The sequence below is a fragment of the Struthio camelus genome, chromosome 5 (assembly GCF_040807025.1).
Source record: "Struthio camelus isolate bStrCam1 chromosome 5, bStrCam1.hap1, whole genome shotgun sequence".
Taxonomy (NCBI): domain Eukaryota; kingdom Metazoa; phylum Chordata; class Aves; order Struthioniformes; family Struthionidae; genus Struthio; species Struthio camelus.
The window spans coordinates 70,435,022-70,454,958 of NC_090946.1; the positions used below are offsets into that span (position 1 = coordinate 70,435,022).

The 19,937-nt window shown below is 38.3% G+C and overlaps 1 protein-coding gene across 1 annotated transcript in view; it reads right to left on the reverse strand.

The window, feature by feature from the left end:
- BEGAIN (brain enriched guanylate kinase associated) overlaps positions 1–19,937 on the reverse strand; it is a 150,157-nt gene that overhangs the window by 42,225 nt on the left and 87,995 nt on the right. Inside the window, exons 4-6 of the mRNA XM_068947059.1 lie at positions 19,221–19,382; positions 17,505–17,561; positions 12,622–12,688 (exon numbers count right to left, since the gene is read on the reverse strand). Of these exons, the coding sequence (XP_068803160.1) occupies positions 12,622–12,688; positions 17,505–17,561; positions 19,221–19,382 (286 nt within the window). The remainder of the gene's footprint in view (positions 1–12,621; positions 12,689–17,504; positions 17,562–19,220; positions 19,383–19,937) is intronic.

Consider the following 19,937-nt stretch of genomic DNA (forward strand, 5'->3'; position numbering starts at 1 on the left):
GCTGGTTTGTCTCAAAATAATTATCGGTTTTGTGAAATTCACTCTTTTTTGAATTTTAAAGACACATATCATACATTTGTATTTTATTCTGTGTGCATTTATTAAATGTAATAAATTCCTGATCTCTTACCCTTAAGCTACCACTATTTTAGTTCAAAGATCAATCCTTGTATTTATCATAAAAAAGGCGAAGAGAGAATCCATTCAGGTTTAATGTAGCATTTTTTGTAGCAGGAAATTGTCATCTATATTTTTTCTTATGAGTTTTAAAGAGTTCAGTACTGTCTGTAAGTGACCATTAACATAGGTCACTAAAGCTAAACCTGACAGTGTCGGTTTTTTCCTTGCATATTACAAATAGCTATTTATAGAGATGTTGCTCACCTTGTTCTCTGTTGCGGTGTGGTGGTCTGTAGCAGACACAGATCAGTATGTGATCTTCTGCCTCTATGTTCTGTCGGTAAGTTAGAATTATTCAAGACTACTTATTTTAGAGTTGTCAGGAGCGCTAGAGTGCCATTCTCAAGCTCTGCAGTTCCCTTAATCTGTCCTAAACAGGCTGACTTAAATATTCCAGTCAGGCAAGTCTTTTCCATCAGTTTCAATAATAGTGTCTGGCACCAATGTACATGCATTGAATAAAAATTTCCAACTCTTTTAACTTATTACTAGATTCTTAGTGTTGGTATATAGGCAGCCGGAGAATCTCTTTTCATATCCCTTGGCAACTTGATTAGTTTTATCCTTGACACCTTGATTTTCTGGCAAATGAGTATACTTTGTTTCTGCCTTTCAGTCCCTTTCCTCTTATTGAGCTTGATGTCTGACTGGTATAGCTAGCCACTTCCACAGATAGTAGTCTCCTACTTGCTTAGAGAGAGTACAGCTAAACCAAACAACTTCTTTTCCTCAGAGCATATGGATCAGTGCTCCACAGAAACAAAGTCCTCCCCCTAAAGCAATGTGCCGAGTTAGCAACTCTCTTCCAGAGCATCCTGCTCTTTATCCTATTTTACATGATAGGAGGGGTCTCTGACCAAGAAATTTTTTGGTTATGGTCTCTCTTTCAGATGGGATCCCTTCTCCTGGAAACAACGAAGCTCCCTGGAGGTTGGCATTAGACCCTGTGAGGAAACGGCCAGTGATCTTCTTTATTCTGATTTCTGAACGTTTATAATTGTGTTAAATCAGCTTAAAGAAGAGATGTAGATAAAGTGTCACTAGTGGAAGAAGGTGGCAGATCCATGCTTCTTTTGCACTCTTCCAATAGAGGCTTCTGGCTTGTATTTCCTCATTCTCGTGGAATATATTCCAGCTCTTTATTTTTCATCTCTGGCTGTTTATTCAAAAGACAAATTTCCAGAAGCTGGGCAATGTAAAGCTGGGCAAGATCATGTAGTGAAGGTTTATCAAAATCTCATTTCAAGAGATAAAGCCAATTATATTGTCACCATGGAGAAAAATTAGTCTTGTTCAAATGAATTTTCTCCCCATGATGCTACATTTATTGAGGTCCTGCATCACTGTAGCTGGAAACCCTGAGACGCAGATACGTTAATATAACAGTATGAAAATTCACAGAGGAGCAAAACAGGTACTGGGGAGTCATCTAACAGGGAGATAATTCTCCAGTCCCACAGAGAAGGAATGAGGAGACAGCTGCTGTCTTTGGCTTAAAGCATTGTGGCAGGACTGTCGGCATCTCTCCTGCCTCCACGCTGTTCCCTCACTCAGGGCACTTACAGCCTAAGAAGAAACATGCAGCCAGAAAAGAGTAGGGATTATGCAGCAACATTCAGCCTGAGGAGAAAAAATTCTGCTTTCTGTGACACTTAGTGACCTATGCAGAGGTCCTGTGCTGCCGGCCGGTGAAAGCGTTATTCAGAGGCGCGGGCTTGTCCCGGACTGTACCCGTAGACTGAGGTATCACAGCACGGGGGGTGGCTCCGGTGGATGATTTTGCTTCCCCAGTTTGCTCCTCATGTCAGCCCCGCAAAGCCAGATGACGTGAGCTTTACGTGTGGGAAGCCTTAGCGTAGCAGTTGGACATGGCCATGTTTTGCGCTCTACTTTTTTCTCCTAGGCTATTTTCAGAGATTAACAAAACTGAATTCCTTATTCAGACACTTCTCGTTAGTATCTTGATTTGGGTATTGAATGACTGCACTCTCTTAGAAGGAATTAAATCTATCTTCACTTGACTACTTGGACATTGCTGATAGCATTTAATCTGCTTTCCTTACATTTTGTATAGAAAGTAAAGCTTTACTTTAGTTGATGTTCTTTGTCTGTATATGCACTGCATTCTTTAGTATCCCTCTATAGTCATTAGGACTTTGAAAGAAAAAATACTAAAATATTTGAACAGAAAAGTATAGAGTTTTTGAAAGAAACCTTTAAGTATCAGCAATTTGACACAAAAACAGTCAATGTGTTGTGCCATGCTATCTTCAGGTAGTCCCAAAATAAAGAACTTAACATTTTGCAACAAAATAGAATCAGCCACTACTTTCACATCACCTAACATTAGAAGAAACCTTATTAAGCTTACTACAGCCGGTGCATAAAGATCTGTTAAGTAAATTATGGTTTAAACCTTGCATTGAGAGATTTAGGCTAATTTTATTAGAGGTTTTAATTCTGATTCTCTGCCTAGTAGTTGGGTAACTGTAAAAGAACTATTTATTAATTTAAAGCTCATACAGCTGATTGATGCATGCTAATGCATTTTAGATTTAATAATCACATTTTCCTTAATTGAATTGTATTTGCTCAGACAGAGCATATAATTAAATCAAGTCTTTTCTAATCCTTCTCATGCCAGATTATACTGTGGTACACTGGGGAAAAATAGTCAAAAATATAAATCTATTTAATTTCAGCACACTGAAAAAATCCATGGTCATTGTGAATTTTTGGCATTTATTATTTTCCAAAATAAAGGGGATATAATTTTCCATATATATCTTCTGCGGTAATTAAGAAGTGTACTGATGCTGAAATATGGCAGATAGTGAATTCCACACACCACATGAACAGCAAGTTATTTCAGACAATTGCTTTCAAAAGGTGTTTATGAAGAAGGAGAGGATAGTATTGTTCGTGAATATTTTATACACTTGCTTTTACCTGTTCCTTAGTACTTTCTCTGATGGCATAGAATTAAACAAGGCTAGCGGAAGACACAGAAAACAAAGCCAAAATATAGCTAAAACTCGCAGAGCAGAGTAATGAGGGGATACTCCATGGGGACATGATGATGTGCTTGCATATACCTGCTTAGCTATTTCTAGAATGCAAGCCTAAGACCGTAGCAATTCTGAAGTGTAATGTATTAAAACATCTGGCTTGAATGAGGACCCACAAACTATATAGAGTATGGGATGAATTTCAGGAAGACATACAGAGGAAAAGACAAACTGAGAAAGGAATTTGTCAGGAAAGGGATTTATCTGTTAGCTGAAACAGAAGTAGCATGGCAAAGTGGATTATACTAAGACTTGCAAGAGGAGGGTAAAGTTTAGGCATATGGGAGATTGCTGTTTTAACTCTTTTTTTTTCCTGATTGTTATGGACCTTTTGATAAAAGAAAATACAAGGATGGAATTTGTAGTAGGATGTTCCAGGATGGCATTTTCTTCTTTTTATTATTGGTAAGAGGAATTGGATATAATGATGTGCTATCTGTGCATCTTCTATGTCCTTCTGTTTAGTTCTGTGTCCACTTTAAAACATTTATTCTGCAAAGCAGAGCTATGGAAATAAGCAGCATCTTTTTATCTGATAAAGGATGTAATGCCTCAAGTCTAAATTACTGACCTGATCTAATTTTTCCATCAGAGTTAAATTACAGAATTTATCCTTTTTAATAAACAAGACTGGTTGCTGATTAAAAAATGACCTGCAGCAGAGTCTGATTCTCTTCTTGATATCTGAACAGTATAGCATTATTGAAGATAACATTCTGGGGCTATAGTGATTTGTCTGAGGATTTTGATCTCATGCTCTATGACATTTCACTTGAAGAATGATTTCCTCTTAATATCATATTCAACCTTGTACTAGGAAAGGTCTTATAAAGATTTGTTTCCTTGACTACCCTATGTCACAGGCTTGAAACTTAATTCCATAGCATTAAAAAAATCCAGCACTGGTGTATAATTAATAACTTATCACAGGAAGAAATGTGGTTAGAGAAGTGCTGTCAAGATGCTGCTTGTGAAGCAAAGGCATGGTTTTCATTGCAAATGATTTGAAAAACATATACAGAATGACTATTTGTCTTCACTATACAAAATAGTACCAATGTTGGTCTTGGATGTTTCTTCCATGGGTTTAAGCTTAGATTGATTGAGGTCAATGGAAATACTGCCTTTCAGAGCGGTGTAAGTCATTTCACACCACTTATCACTGACAGCAGTATGGTTTGCTCCTTATTTGAAATAAGGCCAACCTACTCTGCATTCACCATGTAAAAGGGCATCATAATCAGAATTGCTTACATCTGTGCCTCCTGCTACAGGTCTCACAACATCATCTGGAAATATTCCTGATGTTTTCATTTCAATTAACACCCTATCTCTTACATGAGGTCTGGGTAAAGGCAGCAGTCACCTCTTATCCAGGTCATTTGGAACAAAAATCTGAGCATCAACATAAAGGTATAAACAGGGACATCTTGTTTACCTAAATTCAATTAGTAGAAATAAATCTGTCCCTGGGCTGGGAAGAGTCCTGCTGTTCCTAGCCTGGGTTCTTCTTAGATCTGCTCTACAATGTAAAATAGGGCTGAAAAGGGTATCACTGTGCCTGCCTCTTGCTCCCCTGGGCATGAATTAGGTGGCCTCTAGAACTTTACTCCAGTCCCTCTGTGGCAAAAATTTTCTTCTGTGTTTTTATCTGTTTCATCTTGCTGACTCAGGACCAGTTCTTTAGAGAACCAGCAGCTTTCAAGGCCAGCTGTGGTCTGTTTATAATTGAACATAATCAGTTCATTGCCTGACTCTGCTGTTAGTGGGTTCACCTTTTTGGAAGCCAGAAGTGGAGTTTTACTTGCCATCCCCATCCTTGGTCCCCCAGCATTGTTACTATGCTTGAAAAAAGGTGTCTTAACTATCAGCTTACTTTTAAAAAGTCTTTTTAAGCTAGCTAGTCAGTGTCCCACTTCATGCTCTTTCTGCTAGCAATTTAGATGAAGCTGACAAAATGCGCTTTTAGTCTGTCTGCATATCTATCATCTCCCCTTACATTTCACATCAGTGGCATGCCTTGCTAGTGTAGAGACATGCTGGATAATTAAATGCTGAATACATTTTAGTTGGAAGGACAAGAGATGTTGTTGATTCGTGGTAATTCCCTGAAGTTAATGTAATAATATCTTCTGAAGCTGTGCTGATGACAGTAGATTGAAAGGAGAAATGTTTCTGTTAAAAAAAAAAAAAAAAAAAGTAAAAAAAAAATCCATCTATAGTGAGCAAAGAGGATGCTGCTAGAGGTATAGGCCATGTGTAATAACAAAACTGGTGGAAGATCTTACGACGTTTATGATTCTATATACTCCAAGTGCTGTTCTACGAGCATAAAGGATCCAATTAGAGCAAGACAGTATACAAACCAGTCTTTCCTCTTCCTCTTTTTCTTTTCTCCCCACAAAAGTCATTGCCTTCTTATCTCAATTAATTCTACGTTCCCTCCTGTATAATTAAAATGACATGGTTTTAAGTCCTGTAGCTGCTGTACTATTTCCAAAAGATAATTTTCTTTATTTAGGAATAAAATAGATTACAGAAATGGATGGCAGAAACCACTCATAGGGACCTGGACTGATACTTTGCTTGTGTATGCTTCTTTTTTTTTTTTTTTTTTCCTTAATTCCGACAAATGCTATCTTTTGCATTTTGTATTTATTTTTCAAAAAGGAGGTAAGTAAATGACAGCTAAAATTAGATCTAAGTCCTTTGATCCTGCTTGTAGGTACTGGATTGGGGTACAGAAGACCTGACTGACATGGGACCTTTGGAAATTTGCCTCTTGCTTCCTGATGACCTTGGCCAAGATACTTCAATCTTTTGTGCCTTGTTTTACACGTTCACAGAAGATGATGCCTGCTTTTGTGATGGACTTAGAGATGTGGAGTGCCTGCAACACGATACCTTTTCAGTCTTAATCTTACTTGGTATCCCTTTCCCTTGTCTTGTGTTGAATTGGCAGACAATCACAAAGGGCCAAGACACGAGAAAGATACAGAGGCACCCACTTCCCAGAAATGTTTCTATTCCCTTCAGCTACTTTGGGAAGAACAACAACTTCTATTCTCAGCTGGCCAGGACAGTAACCCTGGGGGGTGTCCTGACAGACTGAGACCAAACCAGGGAAATCAAGATGAAGGAAATGACTGAAAAGCTCAGGTATCAGAAACATATGATTTTGAATGCCCTATGTTTTGGAACCTTCTGATCATTTTTCTTGTGGGCAGAGACAACCTAAACCACATGCATCTATCAAGGAAAGAGTGATCACAAGGTGGAAATTGTGGGCAAGATAAGCTATGTGCTGAGAAGCAAAGGAGCTCTTTACTCATGCAACAGAGAAGACCTCAGAAGTAAGAAGTTTCCATTGTTACTTTACAACTTTGAATTACCAGACAGATACTGTACTTCCTTAGGCTGCTGGTTTTCAGGGAAGACTTCCTACTAAGAGAGGGAGACAGAGAAGAATAGTTCCATGGCTTTAGAGGAAAGCAAAGAGTTTCCAGAACAGTCTCTCATGATGTCATATTCATCTACAGCAATTAGGAACAGGCAGGACTGCGTTATGAATTGCTCGGGCAGGACTGATCTGCCAGCCGCATAACAATAGGGTAACAATGGGAAATGAATCTCTCTTTAGAGACTGAAAAGGACTGAAGATGTCTGAAAGCCTCTGTGCACTTTTGTGCTTGTGCAAGTTGGACTTATGTTCCCAAGTTACACAGGAGGATTCATTTATTTGTCTGCAAAACTGATAGGTCCATTCGTTTTGAGCCCACGTAGTTCCTACTGGTGCTAATGTGTGTGGTTTAAAAGTCTGATCCCATTGCCTACTTGGCAATATTTTTTACCTCGAAAATGAATGTGAAAAGAATTAGTGAAAGATGGAAGAGCACTTCTTTAGCACAAAACGGCTATAAGAATGAAAAGACAAACTCTAGAGGCCTCTTAGAAATGAGATTTTTCAGTTACTATTTTTATAAATGACTTGTTTCTGTGGCATTTACGGTCATTTCCTTCCTTACAAACATTTTGATGCAGTTGTCTTAGTCCGCAAAGCACAGACCTCTGGAGCCTGCCTTAACTAACCAAGTATAAATTTCTCTTGAAATTCACAGCTGTCTCACTGAATGTGAGCAAATGAGCCTGCCAGGTTGAGCTGACTCTAAATTTTTCTTGTCTTTGGGATGCAAATCCTTTTACATATATTTAGGTCACCTCTATTTCATTTTCATAGGATATACAGGAGGGGAAAAAAAGCAAGTTGTTCCTTGTAAAACGAAAGAAAATGAAAAATCACTTAATGAGATGAAAAATCACAATTTTAAATCACTCTGCCTGTTCAAAGTCACTGTCTAAGTCGTCATCTTCCATGCAGGAACTAAAACATGCTGGGCTTCTACATTCCTTAGATGTAAGTCAAAAATAGTTTGACTTTTCTTCGTTGCCTTCCTCTTTCACTTATAATTGAAATCATGTTAGTGGGTGACTGGTAGCCATCATGGGAGACTCAGGCACAGTCTAGCCTCTGGTTTAGCTTCCAAATCCAAAATGCTAGGTTCACTCTGGTAGTTAGCTGCTTTTAATGCCTGACTGAAGTTATTCATCAAATTCCTCACCTCTTTGCCCATTCTTTCGCTTCCTGGCTTGGACATCCAGCAAGTTGTTTCCTTTGTAATGACATTCCCATGACACAAGGTCTCATACTTAGAGCTCTGCTGAACCTTGCTCAGCTCATATTTAATTCATCTTTAGATTTCCCCAGCTGGAAATGCTTGGGTATATATTATGGCCATCAGACTGGAAAGCCCCAGACATTCAAGAGTTGGATAAATCAACTGTTAGTGCCATAAAGTATTTGCTGTACCTCTTAGTCTTCCTCTACCTCATAGGCAGGGGAAGAAACAGGATAAAAATCAGTGGAGTGCTTAGATAGTGTAGCATTTCAAACTCTATAGTCCTAAACACAAATTCCTTTTACCTCTGGTTTACATAATAATTTCTTCCAACTTTATGGCTGAGTTACACCCCCAAGCCTACCTTAAAGTAAACGAAAAATCAGGCGTTAACGTGATGTAACGGTTTTCATCTTGACAGATGATACAAAGAATGATACACGTTATATACAGGAATTATGCTGGCTTTGCACAGGGGGAACAGAACCACCTCTGTTTGGGAGCTGTGCAAGGGTGCTTGGCAAGGCTGGTGGAGCTGGTGTCCGGTAGATTTTAAGCAGCAGAGGTACCAGCCCCATCCTCGACATCTGACAACATTCAGTATTGCCTACACTGCTGAAAGGGTCTTGAGTGGCTGAGAGAGAAGAAAACAATTTTCTAACTTACAGACAGCAACAAAATGTAGAATAACGGGATCAGGGATGACGCTTTGATGAACCTCAGGTTTTGGTTTAGCAGCAGGCTTGAGGGAGGTGGATCAGCAGACCAAGTGGTATGTGGGAGTAAGAGTTTACTAAGTGGAGTGCACTGATTTATCTACTAGTTCCCCATGCTATCAGATGCCTCTGTTCCTTATCACAGGACTGTCACCTTCCCTATCTACCTCTATGCTGCCTGTGTATTTTTGTATTAAATGAAGACAGTATGTGCCACAGAGCAAGCGGCGGTGTAAATTCTGGCTTCTTGAAGGCTTTGCATTAGAAGTGAACTTACACCATTGAGGATTCTGTCTGTCAAACTGTTTCTACTGAAAGAAGTGACATTTTAATGTCTTCCTGGAGAATATGGTCTCATGAGCTTTTCGCAGATGGATTTGTGAGATCAGACTTTCAAGAACATTCAAAATGCAGATGGGGGAGGAGGAACGGGCATAATTTTCATTACTGCTTAGGTTTATTAAGCAGCTATTATTAGGTGTCTATCAGTTGTTCCCAAATGTAGATACCATTAAAACTCTGGCTTCTGGCTTTAAAGGTAAAATTACACAACTAACTGCAATAGAAAGCCTTAAAACTTCAAAAACTTTTTACAATACATTGTTTAACTCCAGTGAGGATCATATGCAGAATACAGTTGGCTTGGGATGGTATGAAGGATTTCTTAGCATGTGTTCGGGATGACCTGCATGATCTACTTGTAATTGCTGCTCGTGAGCAGCAAGACCATGGCAGAGCATCCTCAGCAAACTCAGGTCAACATCAGGGAAACTGATGAACACTGGTAACAACTGGAACTAGATGAGAAAATAAAAGTTTTTGATCACGCAGTCCTGTGACAAAACCATGGTCCAAAATTTAAGGACTCTGCTTGATCTTTTCCCACATACTAATGGAAAGAAGAATTATAAAGCTTAATTATTTACAGTTTGTATATTCCTCTGCCTCACCAGGGCTTACAGGACCAAACCAGTCTTCTCTAGTTGAGGACACTGACTGTGGTAAGAACAGGAGTTTATCTATCTGAGTAGTGACAGCAGAATTTTGATTCTGTGCCACATTTGCTTCTACAGTGTCAGTGTTTAGTCTTGCCCAGCTTAATATAGGAACTCTCCACTGATTTCAGCATAGACTATCTAAGCTCTCAGCCCACACAGACATTATGATTTATATTTGTATTTAGAGTTCTAAAGTGACAGAGATTTCAGTTGAACATCATTTGCTGAGATCAAAAGTGTACTTTCAAATATTTTTAAGTATTTGAGAGGTGAGTACTCAAAGGGAAGCAGAGTCTAGAAGAAAGGTAACTGCTACTTCAGCTTTTTTTCTGTGACTGTTGATGAATTAATGATTATTTTTTACATCCCTCGCACCAACAGCAGGCATAACAGGCTCTAACATTCTGGAAACCTCCTGCCCCCTGAAAAAAGGAGGAGGCTGTAGGGAGTCCCAGATTAGTTGTGAAGTGCCTGGGTCAGTCACTGGAAGGGTGAGCTATGGGTCACCTGCAAAGGCAGGGAGAAAGTGGACTCCTGGGAGCATCCCGGCTGACCTGCAGGAGAAATCTGGGAGGATGTCTCCAGTTTTGTACACAAGAGGGAAGGCCACCATCCCTCTCTCCAAGTTCCCCTCTTTCCCAGTAACACTGAGCCAAGCCCCTTCCCTAAGCCCGTCTTTACTGCAGTAGCTGCCTGCACATACATAAGCTTTTGTAAAAATGGGACTTGAGAAGTATCCCCACTGCTACCTGTCCTTTACTCCAGTTGTTCTGCTTGGACACAGTAAATTGTCAAAACTTGTGTAAGAACTTGTGTGTGTATATATGTGTGTGTGTACATACATATTTTTATACATATATACATATATAAGTGTATATATAGAGAGAGATGAGGTAGGGGGGAGAGAGGGAGAAAGTAAAAGGGCAGTCTACATATTTGGATTTGTGTAAAGGTGGAGAAATCAAAGGGTTTTGACTTTGAAATGACAAGCTGACTAAATTAGACAAAAATAATAAACACAGCTGCTCCCCCTAAGCTGGAAAGGGAGAGAAAGTTATCCAAGAGCCCAGACCACCATAAGCTGTTGATTAACCAGACCAGCTGTTATTTAATCGGACTTTCTCTCAAGTATTGAAGGTTTTTAGAGTGTCCTGAAAATCAAATGATTTGGCTTATCCAAACCAAACATGGCACTATTTTCCCCATCTTTTTTGTTTTTTTATATTTATTTTGATTATGTTTTGCATCTTCAGCTTCAGTGTTTCGGGAGGCAAAACACTCTGGAATTAAATAGTGTATAGAGCCTGGTGGATTGTCTTCAAGCCTCCGAAGCTACTTTCAATGATTGTCATGTTAGTAGTGGAATAAAGAAAGGTACCGTGCTCTGTGGAACTGATCTTTCTTCTTTCTGTGCTGTGCCCTGAAATCTTTGCTCAGAGTTTTAAGTGGGTGCCAAAACATCAGTTTAAAAACTCTTTGCTTTCATCTGAAATACCTGACAAAAAGGGCAGGTTTTGGGAGTCCCCCTTTCTATGTTTCTAATATTTTTATTTCATTTACCATCCAGAATGCTTCTGATTTATTCTTTGTAGCACGCATGTAATAAATATTCGGCCATCTTCACACAGGTGAAGATAAAATCTCAAAGTGATTTGGGTAAAAGGGAAAAAAGATAACAAAGGAAGAGTGGAGAAAAAAACCAAATAAACATGAACTCAAATGTTATTTATGATTGTATGATGTTTATATGTATATTTAAAAACAAATATCAGCTATAACCAAGTGTTAGCCCTAGTGTTAACTGGTTACAAATGTATCAGTACTTTATTAGTATTTATTAGTACTTGTGAGCTTTATGAGTACATTGTGTGCTATTTAAATTGACTCCTGAAATAAGAATGATGATATTTAAATTTTGTTTTCCAGATTCTTAGTAAAAGCTGATGCCTCTCCAGTATATTGCCACATTGTATATTTACTTTCAAAACCCAATAATCTGTTCCCCTCGCTCCAAAGCTGCACATACAGGCAAATGTTACATATTAGACTCTCTGTAAAACATAGACTTATCCTAGCATTGTCAAAGGTATACGTCAGGACTCTGTACTCATGAACTATGTGTCTGTGTTTGTGCACTGCACTTGCTAGGGACGAGATAGAGGTGGGCTGGGCAGGAAGAAGAATAGAGAATGGATGATTGAACTGATCCAAGTGAGGGGGAAACATCGCAGGATGTGCTCAGGACCCAAAGATCTTTGAAAATTCACGGTTGTTATTCTTTCCTCTGCTTTAGACATTACACATGCATTTCACTGTACAGTTTCTCCTAATAATGGATATGATGTCAAAGCAGTATCAATAATGAGCCAGGGCATTATAGACGTTGCCGTTCCCTTTTAACATCTTCAAACCATTTTGAACGAGTGTTGCTGTGTCTTTTAGTAATATGCCTTGAGCCCATAAATGGTGCAGTGATTTCCTCGCTCAGTTACTAATTGGTCTGTGACATTGACATTGCAGTTACAGACTCATGCAGATCGGAAATTAATACGCTGAGATTGATAGTTATGACAGCATATGAAAAGTCAGACTATCTAAGCTCTGTTAAATCGCTTAATAAAAGCTGAAAGTATCAAAGAAGCATGAGAAAACCTTGGATTGCCTTATTTGAATTTGTTACTTAATGAAAACATAAATATTTAGAATCCCTGAAGTTATTAACTAAACTAAGCAAAATTATTTTAAAGATAGGATTATTCAACCAGATCATCAGCCCATGCAGTCTCCACTGAAATTAATGAAACTATGCCCTCATACACAGTTTGGGCTCCAGATCATGATATTCATAACACCATATTTCTTTTTAAGCCTACTGTGTTTGGAGCATGGGTTTTTCAGGCCAGCTACCTATCTGTCCTAGAACTCAGAAACTATAAAAACACATTTAATGTTAAAATAAAAAAGTTCACTTATGGTAACTTACCATCCTGTAAAGTTTGTCTTCCAGATCCTGATTAATTCTTTGTAAGGCTAGGTAATTGTTTTGTATCCTAAAACAAAGATGATATGTAATTTAATGCATTGTTCTTTATGTTGGTTTTTTGCCTGTAATTCTCACATTGGTACAAAACTTTGGTTTGCACTAGTTGAAATCTATTTTCTTATCACTCCTGTTGCCAGTCAGTGGTTGCCTTTAAAATATAATTACCATCTCCTTCCTAAGCAAACTTGTTTGTCATATTTGCTTACTATATTTAGGGGCAAGTACCTTCAGGAAGTGAAAATGCACGTGCAATTCCTCGCATCTGTGTGCAGACATGCATCGCAGCATGGGAACTTGCACAAAGGGATTGTAGCTTTGTGTCAGGTTCAGGAATAATATTCAGAGAGGAGATTTGACCTGTACAGTTAGAAACTACAGAAAGCTATTTACCAAGCTCTCTTAATAAGGAAAAATGCAACAGAAACCTAATCACTGCAGTAATAGCAACACACAGGCATCACCATGTGACTTCAAAGAGACTATTCCTTCTTTAGACAAAAGTTCAAGAAGTTCCCTGTTCTCAAGAGTTGGACCCATCCTTTTCCTTCAGCAAACAAATCTAGTTGTCTCCAAAAAGGTTAGCGTGAAAATGGTAGGTATTCATTTTTATTAGCACTAAGGGATTGAATAGACTCAGAAAATGAAACTACACTGCTTATTCCAGAGCAATACACCAAAGAAAGTTTTGATCTCTAGGTTCTCTTGGTCTCTAGGTTCTCTCTCTTTATGTTTCTTGGACGGTAACCTTGGAATTACAGTGGACAAGCTGTGCAGACTGTGGGAAAAATTTCCCTATTTCAGTAGTAGTTGTGCCTTTCTTTTCATGTAAGATAAGGAGAATAGCTACTCGTTCTTGCTTGTACCTATCAGCCAAGCAGTTATATAATAAATGTAAGGCAAATGTTAGATGCTCAGGTATGAAAAGTTTGTCGAAATGCATCTAAATGTTTGCACTGGGAATCTTAGGTCAATAGGTCAAAATATTTTCTGTGATGAGTTGTTTTTAGGTGATGTTCTAGAGAACCCTTTAACAGTGAACTGAGATGTAATGCAAATTTATTTAGCAGAAAGTTGCTTCAGCTGAGAAGTCTGAGTCTTGGATGTGTCTTCCACAATGCATAGGGAGGGAGTAGGATTAAGGAGTTCCCTTTCAGTTGTTTTATGGCTAGGAGCAGCTGCTTATATCAGAATTAAGACATGCATTCAAACTGTGCCATGATTACAGATAAAGGCCCATCTCTTCCTTGTAATGAAGAGACATGACAGTTCAGGTCTCTCTGCAGCTTCAGTTGCTGTGGAGATTTTCTTTCCAGTTAAATGATCAACATTTGCAGGCCAGCGGCTTGTGGTCTCCCTCGCAAGCCATGAACACTCCCCTTCGGGGCTTCCAGTGTGCAAAGAATAGCACTTGGGTGCTTTACACTGGACATGAGGACCTGAGAGGAAAGGACTGTGCCCAGAACAGCTGCCTTGTGGCCATAAATGACATCCCCATGGATGAAACTCCCCAGTGGTCAGCCCAAACTCAGGATATGTATATCATTCAATATATACTCAGAGCCTAAAGGAAGCTTCAGTATTGTGTATCTTTTACAGACCTGCTGAACAGAGGAGATTTTCACACTTTAAGCACGGTCTGTGGTAAATAGTATTTGCTAAGGTGACGACCCAAACTGGCTAGAAATCTGTGAGACTTATACTATCCTGCAGCTTAGTCGTTACTCACCAGTTCTCATAATGCCGTTGTGTAAATGTCCAGGTGACTTAAAGTATTGATTGAAGTGTACAGATCTCTGTGTTGTCCATGTTCCTATTACATGCAGCATTTCCTGCTAAACCTCTGTATAGACATTTATTTGTGCAGCTCTAAATATACTTGGGATTTTCACAGGTTTTTAGGTAGAGTCAACACAACAAAGAGAGATTTCAGGGTACCTTATACCCAGCCTTTCATGGCAAAGGAGAAGTCAGATAGTCTTGGTAAGCTAGTGTAAGCAAGGAGGCTTAAACTGCCTTTAGCTGTAAATAGCTACGCTGCACTTATACAGTTAAGTTGTGCTGATAAGACTGTGTACCACGGTGCAGGCAACAAGGATTTATGAAAACAAGATTGCACCTGATGGTTCAGACCAGAGGTACCCCAGTGTCTGATCTGTCAGCGTCCTGTTTCTTCTGGAAAAGCGAAATAGAACAGCTTAAACGTGTACTTTGCCGAAGCACTCTCCCAGTCTCCAGCAGCTTGTGGCTCAACCAGAGATGGTGTCTTCACATTTGGTGGGCCTGAGTGGACTTTTCTTCAGTTAATTTTTTAATTTCAGTTGATTTTTAAACCCATGTAAACTCCTAACATCCACCGTCTCCTAAGTTTTCATGGGCTCGAGAGCATCTGCGTAAATCCCAAACATTGGAGAATTTTATAGGTTAGGGTCTTTTCTAGCTCAGGCCTCCCTGTACACCAGTCTGTTCTGCAGCATAGATCTATGTGGAGAGCTCACAGGAGCTATTGAAGGTTCTCTTTCCCTATCTTTAAAATCATAAATTAAAACAGCAGTAACTGCTATCAGGATTGCTTATGAGGGTGAAAATACGCCACTGTGTATGCTCCTCAGCTTCTGCAGACATTCTTTTTCTCTTGATATCAGTGAATGGAAGATGGGTTCCCATTAATGTAATTGCTCCTTGCTGTCAACACTTCCATGCCGTAGATGGCAGTGGGTTTTTGCGAGAGGTTACCACTGCAGGCTTCTCTTCTTGTAACTGCTCCCATTTTTTGCCCATGAATTTTTTTCTCTGTGTATGTTTAGCAGAAAGTAGCCCACAAACCCTAATTCGGGAACACATTTGTTTTGCAATAAAAAAAATTGACTGCCTCCCAGTCAGATCAAATCAAATCCAAACAGTAAATCCAAACAAAAAATCCACACTATGTAGGAAGCTGAGCTTCAAAAAGTGTTTCTATTGAGAACAGTATGCAAAGGTAGTCAAAATAAACACAAGCACACATACACAAGCACATACACATACACACGCAAAACCTTAATTGGAAATTCACTATGCCAAAAGAAGTGTCAGCAAGTGAGGATGGCAAGGAGGGAAATGGACCCAAAAATATATGAAAGAAGGTGTGAAAGGGATAAAAGAAGAACAGGATAATCGAATTATAATCTTTGGGCAGCGCAGTAAAATAAAGGAGGAGTAGGGAAAGTTATTCTAAATTAAAAAGACTAAATTAACAGAAAAGCTACTTGCAGAAGAACTGTGCAACCAGATGGCCGCACCTTGCAAAGTTCAAAACATTTTTATGTTGCAAATCTGGCTTCTTTGTAAACAAAGTGAGGAATAGGTAAGCTTCACTACCACGTGAAATTGCTTTAAGAATAAGCTCATTTTATGTGCGTGGATAATTTATTATCATTTTTGATGACTTTTTGTGCTGGTAAATTCAGATTATTAGATGATACCCATGTGCCTCCAGGTGGAATACGTGCATGCATTAAACAAATGCTTACATGTTTGGCTACATCAGGCTGTAAGGAAAAGTATTCTGCCCGTATTTAACATTACGTATCTGTGCCCTAACCCTGCAGACAGCACATTCCAGTTTGTCATGAAAGAGAAAGTCTGCGCAAAGTCTCTGCTTCCACTCTATTTCAAGCCCTCTTAAGGCTATGAAATGTATCTAAAGTAAAACACAGGCCTTGGGCAGACCTTCGGCAAAGAAGGAAATTTCACCCAGGCTGCAGTTCAGCTTTGAAGAATGACTGCTGAAATAGTAACTTCTTGTTCAAAAAACCTTTACCCTGTCTGTCATTGAAAGTTACACTGACTTTCTTATAAAAAAGAGAGTTTTTCCCCTATTTATTCCAAAGCTAACGCAACTATAAGATCCCTGTTCAGAAAACCCCTTCTGCCCATGTTACGTCTTCCTTTTGGTGAAGCAATTGTATGTGTGGGCTAAGCTCAATGCTAAATATTCTTTGCGTATTAAAATAATTAATAATAATCTCTGGTGAAAACTAGAAGGGAGACCTTCCACATTTGTTACCCAGGGTACAATCACATCTGGGATTGCAGATGTATTAGCCTAGACTTAATTTGATTAGTTGAAGTATTATCACTGGTCCTGTGTAAGGGTCATGTGTAAGGAGGAGGAAACCGAGAATGATCTTTGGAGTCTACTTTTGGTTTCAGGATTTTATCTGAAAACTTTTATTTTATTTTTTACTTAAAGCCAAGCTAATCACATTTGATAGGGGGTATAACTGTGCGGTGCATGAAATTCCTAATATCTTTTAAATCACCTTTCAAAGCCAAACCTATGCTTTACAGACGAAAATTCAAAACTGCTCGCCAGTGACCAGCTCCTGGTCCCAGATGTAAATGAGCGACCCGTCTGAGTAAGAAAAGGCAAGCCTGTCAGCAACACAGTTAGTTCTGGATAAACTAACAAGGTAAAGGCTTTCAGAAAGGAGTAGAAAAGAATGGCTATTCAGCCTCTCAGAAAAAAAGCAGCACTCAAAGGTAGTATGAGTTTAATAATAGAAATGTTCTCTAGTATATGAGTGGCATCATGTTACATTGGGCTCATTTATTATGAGGGGTTGAATTTCTCTCCCTGTGAAGTGAATAAGGCAGGAGACACATTATTGAAACTAATTATAGTTCCCTGTTTTCTCACACTCATTTTTCTCTGTGACATGTTGCTGACACTCTTTTGGATGACAGTTTTGTTTCAGACGTTATCTTTTACCAGACTGAGAAATCTGGTTGTTCAACTTGCGGTATGCCTTGCTATTCTCAATAGAAACATTTTTAAAGCTCACCTTGTAAAACACTTTGGACTTCCTGGATGAGATGTCTTCAGTGGAGTAACCACCTGCCTGAAACATAATTTTTAATATAAGTTTTCTTCAAAATCTGAAACAGTGTTCAAGTAGAATATGGGAAAGTCAGTTTTACTGATCTGATGTGACTCTCTACAGGTATTAGACTTTGGCATGAGCACTTGACTTATTTGCCTGATTTTGAAGGGTGTCCAATAAAGCTGATAGGAGGCCTCTGAGTGACTTTAATAGAAACTGTATTTGCCCCTTTGTTTTAACGAGAGTGGGATGGCCAGCCCTCCAATAAATGTGACACAGGATTTATGACAACTGTGCCTGAAATAATGTTTCAAGAGAAAAAAGGGCCAGTGTTCCCTGTTGTTAAAACAGTAATATATTGGAAGAAAATTGCATGAAGAGTGGGGTTACTTGCAGTAGCTCTACTTCTAATGAAGTGATAGGAAAAAATGATACTGTTGACAAGAAAACACCATGGGAAGCCTTTGGGCCGCTCTTGATAGATGTGTGTACATTTCAAAATCATGACGACACCCACTATCCACCTTCTTGTTTTGGCCTTGGTTTAAGAAGCCTCTCCAGTTAGTGAAGCATATAAGTTATAAGCCCACACTAGGATGTTTCCTAATTTGAGACTTAAAGCCTATATGTTTTTAAAATTTGAATGAAATTGTTTGGTTGACCACAATTTGTTGGTTGTTTCTAGTGTTGGTTTGGTTTGTTTTTTATCCTCTGTGAAAACTGAAAAAACAAATTCTTTGGGTATAGCCCTGGAATAATTCCTTTTGAGTTTTGTTTTGGCTCATTCTGTGAATTGAATGAAATTGTCCATATAATTATCCATATGAGTTTAATTATCTGTATGAGTTTAGGAAAGTCCTCACAAAAAATGCAAATACATTTGTGAATAAATAATTACCATAGGTTCAGAAGTTTTGCAAACAAATAAAAGAAGGGATGTTAAAAATCACTGATAAATTTAAAGCTAGATTACACTCCATTTTTATCAGTGCCATAAAAATCAGGAGTGCATGCTTATTATAATTTGCCATTAACTGGGCTTGTGATTTACAATAACTCTGTACCACAGCTTCAATAATTTTATATAATAAGTTTTCAGTATCATTGCATTCTACTTGGGACAAAACACTGCATGATTTGCTGCAGCATAATGTGAAATGCCATAATATTGCATATATTGAATATGAAGTCTCAGCTGTGCGAAAAGGAAGGGCAAATTCTGTTCTCTTGTGTCAGTGCACTGGAGGGTAACAACTGAAAGTATGTAGCCAAACTCATCAAATACATTTATATATACCTATATATATATATATATATATATATATATGCAGTGTCTTTATAATCTTTGTACACATAACACAACATAGCATACCCCACACATATGTTTACATATAAACAATGTCATGTATGTACCTATACATATACTTTAAATTGGTTGTTTACTTTCAATACAACTATGTTACATACCACATGTAAATAACTTTGTATGTAACATGTAATAGATATTCAGATAAGTGAAATACATATTCAATGTGTAAACACATTGTGTGATCAACAAGCAATAAATAATGTATGTTTGACAATGTAGGCTTGTATTTTTACTTGCATATATGGATTTAACATGGCCACTTGAAATTCCTAATAGTTCTATTTATTCCAAAACAGGTAGTTACTAACCTTCTCAGTTTTTCAGTTACTTTTTCAAGTTCCTCCTGAGCACGTCTCAATTCTATTTCAAGATACTGACGCGTAGAATCAAATTCCGTTTCAAGCATTTCCAGTTTATGGGTAGTGTATGATAGGCGCTTTCGTAATTCCCCCTTCTGTTCTTGCAAAGTACTAGAAAAACAAAGACCACAGCTGTAGAATTTAGCTGCTCCAGAAAAGCTTTTTATGATCCACTTTTTGATCAATTCCCTGCAGGATAGATTGGCATTAAGCCATAGAAATGTACTTAATAATTTGTTTACTGCACTTTACAAATCTTCTGATTTAGACAGTTGACTGTCTTCCCATCTGTCTTTTCTAGTGCATTCGTTGCTAATATCTCCTTAGCCATAATGGAATATTTTGCGGAAGAATCCTCAGTAAAAACAAAATACAGCTTACAGTTTCATTTCACATAGCACCTTTCATTTAGAGCTACCTAAAAATACTGCGACTGAAGTCAAAAGATATTTATAGAGCAGTGACTGTAAATAAACTGTGCAAAATACTTCCTTGCCAATATTGCAGGTTATAGTATATTTTTTGAGAGAGGAGATTTTGCCTTATTTGTTCAATTTGCACCCTAATCCCTAGCCAGAGAGCTGCTAGTGTTGTTATCATTCAGTATTTCCCCTAGAGAATGATAATTCTAGTAATTAATCATTATTATAATAATTTTCAAGTAAT